This window comes from Dendrobates tinctorius, unplaced genomic scaffold, assembly GCF_039654945.1.
Source record: "Dendrobates tinctorius isolate UK_male_01 unplaced genomic scaffold, ASM3965494v1 ptg000084l, whole genome shotgun sequence".
Lineage (NCBI taxonomy): Eukaryota > Metazoa > Chordata > Amphibia > Anura > Dendrobatidae > Dendrobates > Dendrobates tinctorius.
Window position 1 is genome coordinate 49,714,849 of NW_027361752.1, and position 15,298 is coordinate 49,730,146.

At 41.0% G+C, this 15,298-nt stretch overlaps 1 protein-coding gene across 1 annotated transcript in view; it reads right to left on the reverse strand.

Annotated features, from left to right (window-relative positions):
* The window catches only part of ERG (ETS transcription factor ERG), a 296,084-nt gene that overhangs the window by 171,007 nt on the left and 109,779 nt on the right, over positions 1–15,298 (reverse strand). Inside the window, exon 2 of the mRNA XM_073584678.1 lies at positions 9,777–9,865. Within this exon, the coding sequence (XP_073440779.1) occupies positions 9,777–9,815 (39 nt within the window). The 5' untranslated portion in view covers positions 9,816–9,865. The remainder of the gene's footprint in view (positions 1–9,776; positions 9,866–15,298) is intronic.

Consider the following 15,298-nt stretch of genomic DNA (forward strand, 5'->3'; position numbering starts at 1 on the left):
AGCAGAATAGTGAGTGTAGCTCTGGGGTATAATACAGGATGTAACTCAGGATCAGTTATGTAATGTATGTACACAGTGACTGCACCAGCAGAATAGTGAGTGCAGCTCTGGGGTATAATACAGGATATAACCCAGGATCAGTAATGTAATGTACACAGTGACTGCACCAGCAGAACAGTGAGTGCAGCTCTGGAATATAATACAGGATGTAACTCGGGATCAGTAATGTAATGTATGTACACAGTGACTGCACCAGCAGAATAGTGAGTGCAGCTCTGGGGTATAATAGAGGATGTAACTCAGGATCAGTAATATAATGTATGTACACAGTGACTGCACCAGCAGAATAGTGAGTGCAGCTCTGGGGTATAATACAGGATGTAACTCAGGATCAGTAATGTAATGTATGTACACAGTGACTGCACCAGCAGAATAGTGAGTGCAGCTCTGGGGTACAATACAGGATGTAACTCAGGATCAGTAATGTATGTACACAGTGACTGCACCAGCAGAATAGTGAGTGCAGCTCTGGGGTATAATATAGGATGTAACTCAGGATCAGTAATGTATGTACACAGTGACTGCACCAGCAGAATAGTGAGTGTAGCTCTGGGGTATAATACAGGATGTAACTCAGGATCAGTTATGTAATGTATGTACACAGTGACTGCACCAGCAGAATAGTGAGTGCAGCTCTGGGGTATAATACAGGATATAACCCAGGATCCGTAATGTAATGTACACAGTGACTGCACCAGCAGAACAGTGAGTGCAGCTCTGGAATATAATACAGGATGTAACTCGGGATCAGTAATGTAATGTATGTACACAGTGCCTGCACCAGCAGAATAGTGAGTGCAGCTCTGGGGTATAATACAGGATGTAACTCAGGATCAGTAATGTATTGTATGTACACAGTGACTGCACCAGCAGAATAGTGAGTGCAGCTCTGGGGTATAATGCAGGATGTAAATCAGGATCAGTAATGTAATGTATGTACACAGTGCCTGCACCAGCAGAATAGTGAGTGCAGCTCTGGGGTATAATACAGGATGTAACTCAGGATCAGTAATGTAATGTCTGTACACAGTGCCTGCACCAGCAGAATAGTGAGTGCAGCTCTGGGGTATAATACAGGATGTAACTCAGGATCAGTAATGTAATGTATGTACACATTGACTGCACCAGCACAATAGTGAGTGTAGCTCTGGGGTATAATACAAGATGTAACCCAGGATCAGTATGTAATGTATGTACACAGAGACTGCACCAGCAGAATAGTGAGTGCAGCTCTGGGGTATAATACAGGATGTAACTCAGGATCAGTAATGTAATGTATGTACACAGTGACTGCACCAGCAGAATAGTGAGTGCAGCTCTGGGGTATAATACATGATGTAACTAGGGATCAGTAATGTAATGTATGTATGCAGTGACTGCACCAGCAGAATAGTGAGTGCAGCTCTGGGGTATAATGCAGGATGTAAATCAGGATCAGTAATGTAATGTATGTACACAGGGACTGCACCAGCAGAATAGTGAGTGCAGCTCTGGGGTATAATATAGGATGTAACTCAGGATCAGTAATGTATGTACACAGTGACTGCACCAGCAGAATAGTGAGTGTAGCTCTGGGGTATAATACAGGATGTAACTCAGGATCAGTAATGTAATGTACACAGTGACTGCACCAGCAGAACAGTGAGTGCAGCTCTGGGGTATAATATAGGATGTAACTCAGGATCAGTAATGTATGTACACAGTGACTGCACCAGCAGAATAGTGAGTGCAGCTCTGGGGTATAATATAGGATGTAACTCAGGATCAGTAATGTATGTACACAGTGACTGCACCAGCAGAATAGTGAGTGCAGCTCTGGGGTACAATACAGGATGTAACTCAGGATCAGTAATGTATGTACACAGTGACTGCACCAGCAGAATAGTGAGTGTAGCTCTGGGGTATAATACAGGATGTAACTCAGGATCAGTAATGTAATGTACACAGTGACTGCACCAGCAGAACAGTGAGTGCAGCTCTGGGGTATAATATAGGATGTAACTCAGGATCAGTAATGTATGTACACAGTGACTGCACCAGCAGAACAGTGAGTGCAGCTCTGGGGTATAATATAGGATGTAACTCAGGATCAGTAATGTATGTACACAGTGACTGCACCAGCAGAATAGTGAGTGCAGCTCTGGGGTACAATACAGGATGTAACTCAGGATCAGTAATGTATGTACACAGTGACTGCACCAGCAGAATAGTGAGTGCAGCTCTGGGGTATAATATAGGATGTAACTCAGGATCAGTAATGTATGTACACAGTGACTGCACCAGCAGAATAGTGAGTGTAGCTCTGGGGTATAATACAGGATGTAACTCAGGATCAGTAATGTAATGTACACAGTGACTGCACCAGCAGAACAGTGAGTGCAGCTCTGGAATATAATACAGGATGTAACTCGGGATCAGTAATGTAATGTATGTACACAGTGACTGCACCAGCAGAATAGTGAGTGCAGCTCTGGGGTATAATAGAGGATGTAACTCAGGATCAGTAATATAATGTATGTACACAGTGACTGCACCAGCAGAATAGTGAGTGCAGCTCTGGGGTATAATACAGGATGTAACTCAGGATCCATAGAAGGTTAGAAATATAATGTTTTTACAATAAGTCCTATTAGCATTTCTGTAATTATAGTTGCCTCATCTTTGCACCTGTGAGAATCCAGATTATTTTGTATTGCCGGATTATCACCATTTCCGGACTATTGGATGCCAGATTACAGAAAGTCTACAGTAATAAGATTCTGGTATTTTGCCATCACTTGATTTCCAGTTAAAGATTAATATAGACTTTCTTATTCCAACCAAAAAACTCTGTCTGCGGCAAATCAAATCTAATCCTTCAAAGATGTTATTTCCATATCAAAGGAAGTGTCCTATATCCATCTTCTAAGGGGGAATATTTAAACATTTCCCCATCAATCAGGGGCGCTGCTCGGCAGTGAACGCGTGGGCTGTAGCGGGACGTCGCTTGCCAGCAGGTTAGAAAGCTGATCCAGCAGTGCCGGTCTTTCGCAGTGTTGGCATCAGAGCGTGGTAAACAAACACAAAGAACTCGGCCCCTGGCAGCCGGCCTTTCCTGGAAACGCTCGCCTCTAAGAAAATCCATTAGGATTTCAACTTGGAATCACTGGGTCCACAAGCAAAAAGTCCGTCCAAACCAAATCTCCCCCAATGATATAATAAGCATGCAGAGTGCTGTGCAATAATACAGCGGGCCCACTGGCTTGCAGGTGGCGGTATTTTGCTGGACTTCTTGAATTACAGGCATGACTGCGTTTTCACTTTCTACCCTTCTTGTGTAAATATTATCTGTTCTCCAATAAGAAACGTGCAGAGACGGAGGTCACGGAGCGCTCACGTAGCTGTGTACTCCAGACACGCTCCTAGAGGTTGGCATCGGGGGCAGATATGGCATAGGTGACGCTCTCTGGTCCTGTCTGGGAAAGTGCCTTAGTTGCCGCATACAAAATTTCTTTCTAATGAAAAATATTTTGTAATCTTCAAGTTGCACTATTCATTAGCTTTGAAAGGTAAATCCATCGACACCTTTATATCTTTTATCTGTTGCTGCATTTTCAAAAAAAATCAGCATTTTAAACAATATGCACGAGCCACAAGTGCTCTGGGTGTGACAAAGCACATGCAGAGGCTCTGCCTCCCAAGCTTGTCTCCCATTGATCGCTCACTGTCTGTGTTACATCAGGCAAGGAAATCGGACAGAGACCTATAAATTAAGCTGAAGAGGCTTGGGTTGGATGGGGAAATGACCTAGGGAGGCAGAGGCTTGAGAAGCGCTTTGTCACGCCCAGAGCACTTAATATCTAATTTGCATATGTAGTAAACCACTGTTTTCTTGTTAGTGCAGCAACCGATAGAAGATGTAAAGGTTTTGATTATTTTAGCTTGGGGGGATTGATCTTATTGACAGATTCTCTTTCAGGGCCGCCCTGATTTGAGACTTTATTATGTAGTTCACTTTGGACAGTCCCTACTTGTTAGAAGGATCACAATAAAAAAGAATTACCCCCAAAGTGGAAGCAATAAAAGTTGATATCCAAATAACAAAGATGTATACATCTAGGAAACTTGTCACAGAATAAAAAAGTACCGGACAACAAATTGTTCCAAGATTATAAGTGATAAATATACTATATATATATATATATATATATATATATATATATATATATATAGTATATACTAAGGTGCAATTAAATCTAAACACATAATCCGTATATAAAGGAAGTATAGCAATAAAAATGACGGTGCAAACAGTATTAAAGTCCCATACAATAAATAGCATAAAGTACAGATAATACACATGATAAAGGGACATGTTCAAGCTCACCCACTAAACACCCATCTGCAGGTGAGCCTGAATATGTCTTTTGTATCATGTGTATATTCTGCACTTTATGCTATTTATTGCTAGCAGCTTGACACAGAAAATACAACAATATTGGGTGCGGGCACAGATGCCAATAATGGGTGCCTTACAAGCACAGACTGAGTGAGCGAATTGCAGGACTGACAACAGCAGCTCCCTGATCAGTGACCTGAGACCTAAAGTCCCTCATGATTGGCTGTGCTATAGGGTGGGGATAACTGCAAGGCCTGGTGTAAACGTGATCCTTCTTCTCTGTCTTAATCAATGTATGTACTCACCAGTCCACCAATGACCCAAACCCCTTGTCCCCCCAGTCCTATGATGTCTCCTGTCTGACATGACTTATACTGTAGCACTGATCATCTGGAACTTTTTTGTAAAAAAAATCCCATCATACAACAATATTGGGTGCGGCAACAGTTGTCAATACTGGGTGCCCTACAAGCACAGACTGAGTGAGTGAATTGCAGGACTGATAACAGCAGCTCCCTGACTAAAACAGTGTAAGTACATACTGGATTTTTAAACTCAGAACCTTAGCACCTGAGGGGTTAAATCTTATCATTGAAAAAGTTATTTAATTATACCCTTTTTAGTATATTTTAACTTTTTATTCAGTTTTTTCATACATTGTCTTTTATGCATCCCCTTATTTTAGCCTATTTTAACTGTTGCAACCATGTTTTTTATTATGTCCGTGTAAATGTCCTCTCCTTCCTTTTACCCTAATCATGCTTTCTACTCTTGTGTTTGTAATGATTGCACCTTAATTGCTGCCAATCCCTTTATATGTTCCCTTTTTCCCCACTTCCTGTACATGCCACCTGATGAAAACGGAGGTTATCCGTCGAAACGCGTAGTGGAACATAATAAAAGAAGAATCTACCAAGTATACCCTCCTCCTTCTTGTCCTTTGCGCTCCCCATGCGACCAGGCTTTCTCTGCTTTCCATAAAACAGTGTAAGTGACCTCTTTCTCTATCCCTCTCTTCCAATTTTTCATAATTAAATGTATCTGTTCTCCTTTCCTCTCACATTATCTGTTTTCTGCGCACTTTGTGTCTCTGACTGAGCTCCAAGGTTCTCTCTACTATCTACTGTATATACCCCACAAAATGGTAGCAGCACCTCCTTGGGCTTTTATAGTGGCTCTCAGTAATCAGTGACCTGTGACCTAAACTCCCTCATGACTGGCTGTGCTATAGGGTGGGTGCAACTGCAAGGCATGTTGCGGGAGCCCACCAAGCTTCCCCCCCCGTGTAAATGTTATCCTTCTTCTCTGACTTACGCTATCTGTAAGAATGTCGTGGCCATTTTTGGTGATTCGTCCAAAACAAATTACATTTGGATCTGCAAACGTTTAAGAATTTTGTACAGACCCCGATTCATGCAGAAATGATTCTCTCTCCTGGGATTAGAGTTTGCACCAATCCAGGTCATTAGTCTCCCTTCATCAGGGTATGTTCTCACCAGTCCACCGATAACCCAAGCCCTCGTCCCCACCACAGTCCTATGATGTCTCCTATCTGACATGACTTATACTGTAGCACTGATGATCCCGGACTTTTTTTTGCAAAAAGATTCCTATGTACTGTATATCGTCTCTTATACAGATTTAGATGGGTTTGGAGTAGGGAGAAGCCCGCAGGGGCGATGGCGACCATTTGTGGTCGTATCCTTTAATTCAATATCAACACCCAATAAAATCTAGACGTTATTTAATTGCCCATTTAAGGGAAAATACCAGTTTGCTTTACCTTAAATCCAGGCCACTGACCACATGTGCCGTCCCCATCTGTATCCTATTGCCAGGATGTTTTTATTTGGATGAGAAGATACAAGTTTTATCTGTGACGGATTTTCGGACTTACTACAGATGTGAATCAAATCAGTTCCAGATACGGCGCTGTCCCAACGCTTTATATCTGCTACCCTGCCCGGTGCACTGGCAAATTCTTTGGGGATAAAATTTAATACGGAGCAGTAAGGAATGCCACATATTTCCATATCCAGTAATGGTGCGCCCGCTCCCAAAGATGCCGGATTAGCAGATATTTTAGGATTGGCGAACTGATATTTAATCGGCCTTGCAGCAACAATAACAAAAAGAGTTGAATATGTATATGCCCTACATGTCACAGATATTTCTCATTTTATATTAAATTTGAAGACTTTTCCATATACGGAGTTCCAAGATTTTTTTTTTTTAAATGCACTTTTTTTTAAGAAACAGCGCCACCTTAGCTATAGGCTGTTTGCGGTATTGCAGCTCATCCCCCTGCAAGTAAATGGGGCTGAAACACAATAGTAGCCACAGCCTAAATTTGGAAAAATAAAAAATATTTTTAAAACTTTTTTTAGTGGCAAAAAGAGTGGTGCTGTTTTATTTATTTATTTTTAAATAACCAATTTCTAAAAAGCTTCACATTCTTTCATTATAAAATGTTGTAGCAATACCAGTGACAGCCTGTGACCACAAGTGGCACTAGTTAAAAGAAATAAAAGAAATATTCCTAAACAATAAGAGATAATCCCGCTCCCAAAATGATAATTCTGCTTCACGTCATTTGTCTCCTCTATTGCATTATTCCTGTGTCCTGTTGTGTATAAATAGGTGACTCTTCAGATTTAGTGTTATTTTTTGCCTGATGAAGAGACCGGAGTAGTCTGGAAAGCTTGCAATGTGTTACCATCTTTTCAGTTTGCCATTAAAAGCTGTCAACCACTGAGGACCCTCAAATCTTAATGAAGAAAAGTGGTGCTATTTTTGATAAAATATAACTTTTTAACCCCTTCACGACATGCGCCGTACATGTACAGCGCATGTCGTGTCCCCCCTTTTGATGTGGGCTCCGGCGGTGACCCCACATCTTTCCCGGGACATGTCAGCTGTTTTGAACAGCTGAGATGTGCCCCGAACAGTTGAGGTCGCAATTCAACCGCGGCTACTAACCCGTTAAATGCCGCCGTCAAACTCTGACAGCGGCATTTAACGCACTCTTGCGGCCATCAGGCTGGAAATCTCCCCCCCCCACTGGTGACCCCCTTCATGTGATCGCAGGTCACCAGTGGGTTGGCATGACAACCAGAGGTCTCCTGGAGACCTCTATGGTTGTCAGTGCCGGGACTGCTATAAGCGCCACCCGGTGGTCAGGGCTCATGGCAAGTCAGCAAATCTGTTACATACTGTATATTCAGGCGAGCTGATCATCACCTCTACGTAGCAGAGCCGATCGGGTTATGGCAACTTCTAGTCTCTCATGGAGACTATTGAAGCATGCCAAAAGTAAAAAATAAGTTTTAAAAAATATAAAAAAAAATATAAAAGTTCAAATCACCCCCCTTTTGCCCCATTCAAAATAAAACAATAAAAAAAATCAAACCTACACAAATTAGGTATCACCGCATTTACAATCACCCGATCTATCAATTAAAAAAGGATTAACCTGATCAGCAAGAAAAAAGTCAAAACGCCAGAATTACTTTTCTGGGTCGCCGCGACATTGCATTAAAATGCAATAACGGGTGATCAAAACAACGTATCTGCACCAAAATGGTATCATTAAAAACGTCAGCTCAGCACGCAAAAAATAATCCCTCACACAACCCAAGAACACAAAAAAAGGGAGATGATACGTACAGGTCTTGGAAAATGGTGCAATTTTTTTTTAAACAAAGTTTGGAATTTTTTTCCACCTCTTAGATAAAAAAGAACCCAGACATGTTTGGTGTCTATGAACTCGTAATGACCTGGAGAATCATAATGGCAGGTCAGATTTAGCATTTAGTGAACCTAGTAAAAAAGCCAAACAAAAAACAAGTGTAGGACTGCACTTTTTTTTGCAATTTCACCACACTTGGAATTTTTTTTCCTTTTTCCAGTACACAACATGCTAAAACCAATGGTATTGTTCAAAATTACGGCTCTGGGAAGAAGGGGAGCGAAAAACAGAAACGCAAAAATGAAAAAGGGCTCCGTCATGAAGGGGTTAAAAAAACTTTTTGTTTTCTACTTTTTGACTCATTTTGTACCTGCTGATGACTGTTTGCCAAAATCTGTGACATTTTAGAAAAAGCTTCAGCTTTTCCATCTGAGTTTACTAGTTTCTCTGTATTCAGACTATGAATGATACAGCTCTTCCTCTCCCCTCTCCCAGCAGTAAATCACAGCACAATCTTAGTAAATATATATATGCAGTTTGCAGCCTGTTTCACATTTTTCTCCAGCAGGAGTGTCTCTCTCACAACTCTAGGCTGGATGTGAGTTTTGTGCATATCCAGTGTGCTACTGCCTTCCCTGGCTTTCATATATCAGCACAGTTAGTATCCTTCACCTTTCTCCTCTACATGTACTCTTTCTCTGTTTTGTCTGCCCTCCAAAAGACTTTAGATACTTTCTCTTTCCACTGCAGATCTGAGTACAACCCACTTTTCTTGCCTGCTGCCATCTCTAACACTAAATGAAGAAAGTCAGATTAAAAAAAGCCATCAGAAGCTCTCACAGATATGTATATTTTGTTTTTTTGAAGATCACTCAACAAGACAAAGGAAAGGACTTTATAGAGTCTGCAGCAGCAAAACAGTAGAACATTATAAAGATTAATTAGACAGTTGCTTTACTTTTCTTCAGTGCACAGGATAACATAGCTTTTTTTAAGATAGAACATACTCCATTAAAGGGATCCAACTAGAACAGAAAGTGATGGCATAGTGCTTGAATATGTCTGACATCTGGGACCCACTCTTTTGTTTCAATAAAATCAATGTTTTATCAACAGGAGATTATCACTAAATAACTAGGTGTCTCTTGCCTCCTACTCATCTTGTTCTGTAAAATCCCGCCTCCATCACTGGTAGCTTTTCGCCTATGCACAGTGTACACAGAAAGCTACCAATCAGTGATGTGGGCGGGGTTACACAGAGCTCAGCATTCAGAGAGCTGCTAGATCTCCAGTAGAGAAAACAGGGATTAGATCAAAATGAGAGCAAGCAGCCAAGTAAGTGACGCATCATTGGAAACAGGGTCTTAGCCCCTACATCATAATGTTCTCAGATTACATCCAAAAACCTGCTGACAGATTCCCTTTATCAGGCACCATGTAACGCAAAAGACTGATTTAAACAATAGGTCCACTCCTGATGATGGCTTACCGTTAAGTGATGCGATCCTAGAGATATGACCCTTAACATTAAAGGTGATTTGGGGAACTAAATGAGAAAAATAACTTGCTATATAGGGGACTGCATGTACAAAAATTCACAGACAGATATTTGAATAATATTATGCACTGATATTACTATCAATGACTTACTTTGATGTGAGCTGATGGATCTGGAACAGTCTGAATCATGTCCTTACTGCAGTCTGCTCCTCATACCATACATTCGGTTCTAGGTGTAGCTGTGAAAAGAAAGTGAAAAACTGAATATCTCCTTTTTTCTATGTATGAGCCGTGGGTGCCACTTGCCCATCGTCTACAAATGGTGCTCAGAAACATTTGGAAGCTGAAATCTCATCGTGAACAGCTACATGTAGTGGCACTCTGGGGCTTTATTATATTCCTGGCATCCAGCTGAAAATGATTGCTTCCTGTCAATTGGCAGATCCTAGCCAATGGGCAGTGCCGTGAGTGCTCTCGACATTACTGATTGGCTGAGACCATCTGACAAAAAAAAGGGACAGTCTTATCTCAGAAGTCCTTTCCAGCTGGATGCCAGCCACACTATAATATAACCCACAAAATATGATTCTGGGAGCTTTTAACACCCACTGCTCTGGAAATATAGTATAAAGTCTATCCAAAGCTGTGTTTTCACTTTTCTTCTATAGATGTACGCCTTCTCCAGATAATCTTCAGAGTATGTTCATTTTGGCTATAAAGTATGAAATGAACCGTACACAAGGCATACAGGGATATTATAGGGTATCTCGGTGAAGGTGCGCCCTTCCTAACGTCTTGACTGATGGACGGCTTATTTTCTTAGCAGTTTCACACCTGCTTCTCGCTTTACACACTTTCCAACGTTAACAACAACATAAGGTCTCGTGCCTCATTTTCCCCTCTTTAACCCACTGAGATCACAACCTTGGTCGGACTTTTAGGAAGCAGCAATATTTTGGTTTTTCGTGACTGCGTTGCGAGAGACGCCATTTTTGCATTTTTTTCTTTTAAGTCGTAAAAGTTGAATTTTTCAATGACCCCCCATTAGTAGATACGGTATGTATTTTTTATGGCAAAAAGAAAATAATTTTTATCAATAAAATCTTTTTTTTTTAAATTTCTTCTACATGACAACGTTCACGTCTACATCAGAGGTTTCATCAGGGGAATGGAACGCTTTTCTCCCGGTCCAAGTGATAAAACTTCACCAATCCTCGGAACACGGCGAGGAAATCCTTTTCTCCATTTTCTACTTATCAGAGAGAAACAGATCACATTGTGATTAGTATAATTGTCCCGATTCTCTCGTCCACACCTGACATTACAGTAGGATTACAGTCCCACACTGTAGTATTATACTGGAACGCTCCTCTAACCTCATGATACTGCTACAGGTTATAGGGAATGTGTCATCAGAAAAGTATATATTGTTTAAATTAGATTTTTAAGTTAAATCTATTAAATATATATTTTCCAGCATCAGCAGTCTCATAAAAAATCTTAGACCTCTGCTGGCATTGTTGTTCAACACAAAGAGGGTCTGGGTACCCCAAGTCTCACACACTTGTAATGTCACCCGTCAGACTTCAATGTCACATCCTATGAATACTCCATAAGAATCAGTGCTTAAAATGCCACTTTTGCCTCTTAGCAAAAATTATACAACACTACATCTGTGCCGAAGTCTACAAAAGTCTGGATGGGGCTCAGGAGCTGAGCTTTATTAACACCCGGTACATGGCCGCTGTCTTTTATAGCTGGCATCTGTCTCTAACACCGTTCAGGAGCTCCAATCGCTGCTGTTAACCATTTAACTGCTGTTAACCGTTTAGATACTGCTGTTAAATGGAGCAGTTCTTGGTACAATGCTTCCCATTGGCCCCACAAATATGATGGCAGGACAGCAATAGGTTACATTGGCAGAAAAGGGGTCTGCCGAAGGCCACTGTCACTGCCATCTTGGTACTCCTGTGAAGTCCAAACACAGACTGAATTCTTAGCAGACAAATTATTTTCCCTTTATGCTGCAATACTATAATACTGCGGTATATAAAGTAATCTATCAAAGAGTAAAAGGAACTAAAAAATAAAGTAAAAAAGTTTTTAAAATCAACAGTTCACTGTGCAAAAAAAACTCTTTTACACAGCATCATCTGAAAAAGAAAAATGCTAACAGTCTCAGAAAATGGCGACAAAAAAAAATCCCAATTTCTTATTTTGACAAATTAGACATGTTAGTCTCGTCTGACTAGACCAGCTTCTTCCACAAGCCATGTAGGTGACACAGACAGAATGTGGAAGAAGGTGGTCTGGTCAGATGAGACCAAAGTACAACTTTTTGGGTTTAATGCAAAACTCTATATGTAGCAGAAAACTAACATTGAACACCATGAAGACACCATCCCCACCGTCAGACATGGTGGTGGAAGCAGCATTATGCTGTGGGGAGACTTTTCTTCGGCAGGGGCAGGGAAGCTGGTCAGAGTTGATGAGAAGATGGTTTGAGCTAAATACAAGGCAATCTCTTGAAGAAAACCTGTTACAGACTGCAAAAGACTTGAGACTGATGCGTAGGTTCACTTTCCAACAGGACAACAACCATAAACATCCTGCTAGAGCTACAATGGATGGTTTATATAAAAGCATATTTAAGGCTGGTTTCACACTTGCGCTTTTCTGCGCTGCGTTTTTGCGCAAACATGCGCATGCGTTTTTTCCCCTATACTTAACATGGGTGCGCATAGTCATGCGTTTGTACGCGTTTGTATGCGCATGCGTTTTTTTGTAGTGTGCGCCCGGGCGCACAAAATGCATCCTGTTGCATTTTTTATGCGTCCGACCTGTCTCAAAAAAACACATGTGCACACAATGCGCACAAAATTCACCCAAAAACGCATTATAGTCTATGGGAGCGTTGACATGGTAATGCGCACTTCAGCGCAAAAAAAGCATGCTTTTTTGTAAAAACCATGCTAAAAAAACCCAAGAAAATGCATAAAAACGCATTGTGCGTTATTTATGCGAGCTCGCACTGCGCGCGCAGCGCAAAAAAAATGCAAGTGTGAAAGTAGCCTAAGTAATATTGTAAGCTGGCTGTAGGACACCTAGTGGATGGGAGATAAAGCTAGAGAAAAGCTTTATCATATATAGGATTAAAAGGGGTTAATTGGTCATGACAGTTTGATCATGAGCAGCTGAACAGTTGGGAGAGACTGCTGCTCACCATATCTGGCTCCACCCCTGGGTGTGGCTCACTTTGTAAATTGAGACCTGTTTGTCTCACACATGTCTGTGTAGGGAGGTGTGCAGACCTCCTGGATTGAGCCTTTGCTAAAGGACTAAGAAACTGGTATGGTGCCGCAGTAGGTCCTGAGGCGATGCTGAGCATACTGCGTTCGCTTACACTCTGTTATGGAGCAATTTTTATTTTAATGTGTTATATTTGGAAAAATGTACCCTGTTTCTGAAATAAATGGGCGTCAATTGAAAGAGTAACGTCATAGACTGTTACAGTTTCCAGGAAGTATGGAGTATAGCGCCTCCCCCAAAGACCAGTGAGCAGCAGTAGAGCTACATATGATACCTTATCTTTGGGAATATAGCGTGTAAGTTTTGCCATTTTGCCTTACCTAGTACTCAAATGGTATGATCGAGCTGTCTTCATATGAGATGACTCTGTTCATGATGTCCCAGTCTACACAGCAAAGCAAACGAGTGAGCGACAAATACAGTATTGTGCTCTAGTGGCCATAGTAAGAACTGCCACATTCCAAGTTATTATATGTAAAATAAAGCTAAAAATAGATTAAAAAAATATACCGTATGTACATTATGGGAAAAAAAAACATGATTTAATAGCATATAACTTTGTTATGTGATAAATTCAGTTGACAAATGGTGTCTATTTGCGCAGTCCTACCAAGACTTGAAATATTATTAAAAAAAGACCTAACCATACAAATGTTCCCCGAATATTACAGTCCGCATTTCCCCCCTCATTTGCCGATGTACTGACTTGTTCATGAGCTGATCTGCAGCACAGAGCGAGGCACGGACCACCGCGGCACTTATTAATAGGCATTAGTCAATGGTTCATATGGTAATGATCTCTGCCCATTCCTCCTGGGTGCCAGATGTACCAAATAAAACAGGGTCAGTTAATATTCTTGGCCAAGGCCGACGTCTCCACTTTCTTATTTTGCACGTGCCAAATGCCAAATGTAGATCAATCAAACAATAAAGAAATTTGTTCTCGACGAGCGCCACACTATATCACATGAATGTATAGTGAAAGGTTCACATTGAGACAATATTTTTGGCTGGAATTTAAAAAAATAAAAAATAAATCTAAAAAACACTTAACATGGACTATAAGCAATGGACCATATCAATGCAGAATTCTTCTCCCTTTAGTTATCTCATAGACCTAACTGAACAGACCTTTAACGCCCCTAAAGAGGATCTGTCAGCAGGTCAAAAGGGGTCAGTTTTCCCTTTTTTACTCCTAATACTACCCTGCTTTTATTTTATTATTATTTTTATATCCGCCAAATGATTCCAGACATATGGGGCTTTTTATTTAGTGGTAATTCTTAAGATCTTTACAAGGAGGCGTGGCTCACAGGATGCTCAGGGGTGTGTCTTTAGGCTGTTTTGCATATTTACCCCCTTTGGTAAAAACCATAAAAATAAGCACTAAATAAAAAGGCTCATACAGCAAGTGAGAATAAGTATTGAACCCATCACCAATTTTCTAAGTAAATATATTTCTAAAGGTGCTATTGACATGAAATTCTCACCAGATATCGGTAACAGCTCATCCAATCCACACAGGCAAAGAAATCACCATAGCTGTCCATTAAGTATGTATAATATTGAGAAATGACACAGGGAAGAATTATTAAACATGTTTACTGAAATTTATTTTATACTTTGTTGGTGATGACAGCTTCAAGAAGCCTCCTGTATGGAGAAACTAGACACATGCATTGCTTAGGTGGGAAATCTTGCAAGGATTACTTGGTCATGGACGATTTATGGTGAAATGATGTTCCTTCCACTTTGGGATTATGGCACCATCACCATCACCATCAGTGTTCACTGGAACGTACAGTAGTTTAGATCATTCTTGTTATGAATGAATCACCGTAGAAGGCAAAAACAGAAATACTAGCTAAGTCCGGAAAACCAGAGAAGTTGGCAGCTATCGGATTGCAGATCCCTGAACCTATCAACAACAACTAGCAGTAGCCGTGGGGAGTTCCTACGGTGCCCTAGACCCCTCGATCACAGCCGGAGAACTACATAGCCTAAAGACAGAAAGGGAAATCTAAACTGCCCCAGAGCAGACCCCAAAGCAACAGGCAGCCCCCAACATATAATAACGGTGAAGCAAGATGAAAAAACACTCACACAGATAGAAAGATAGGCTGAGCAAATGATGGGGCCCAAGCTAACTAAATAGGACAGGATAGGAAAGCTGCTGTCTGCAATCTGCCAAAAACCCTATCAAAACAAGGGCCAACAGATTGATAGGGAAAAAGGCCCTGAAGACGCTAGGCTTCAAAAAGACTATATCAGCACTCAGGTATTTTCTGAAGACAGAGCAAAAAGGAATTCAACTCACCCCAGCAGGGAATGGCAGAAATTCAGAAAAACAAGGCAAAACAAAA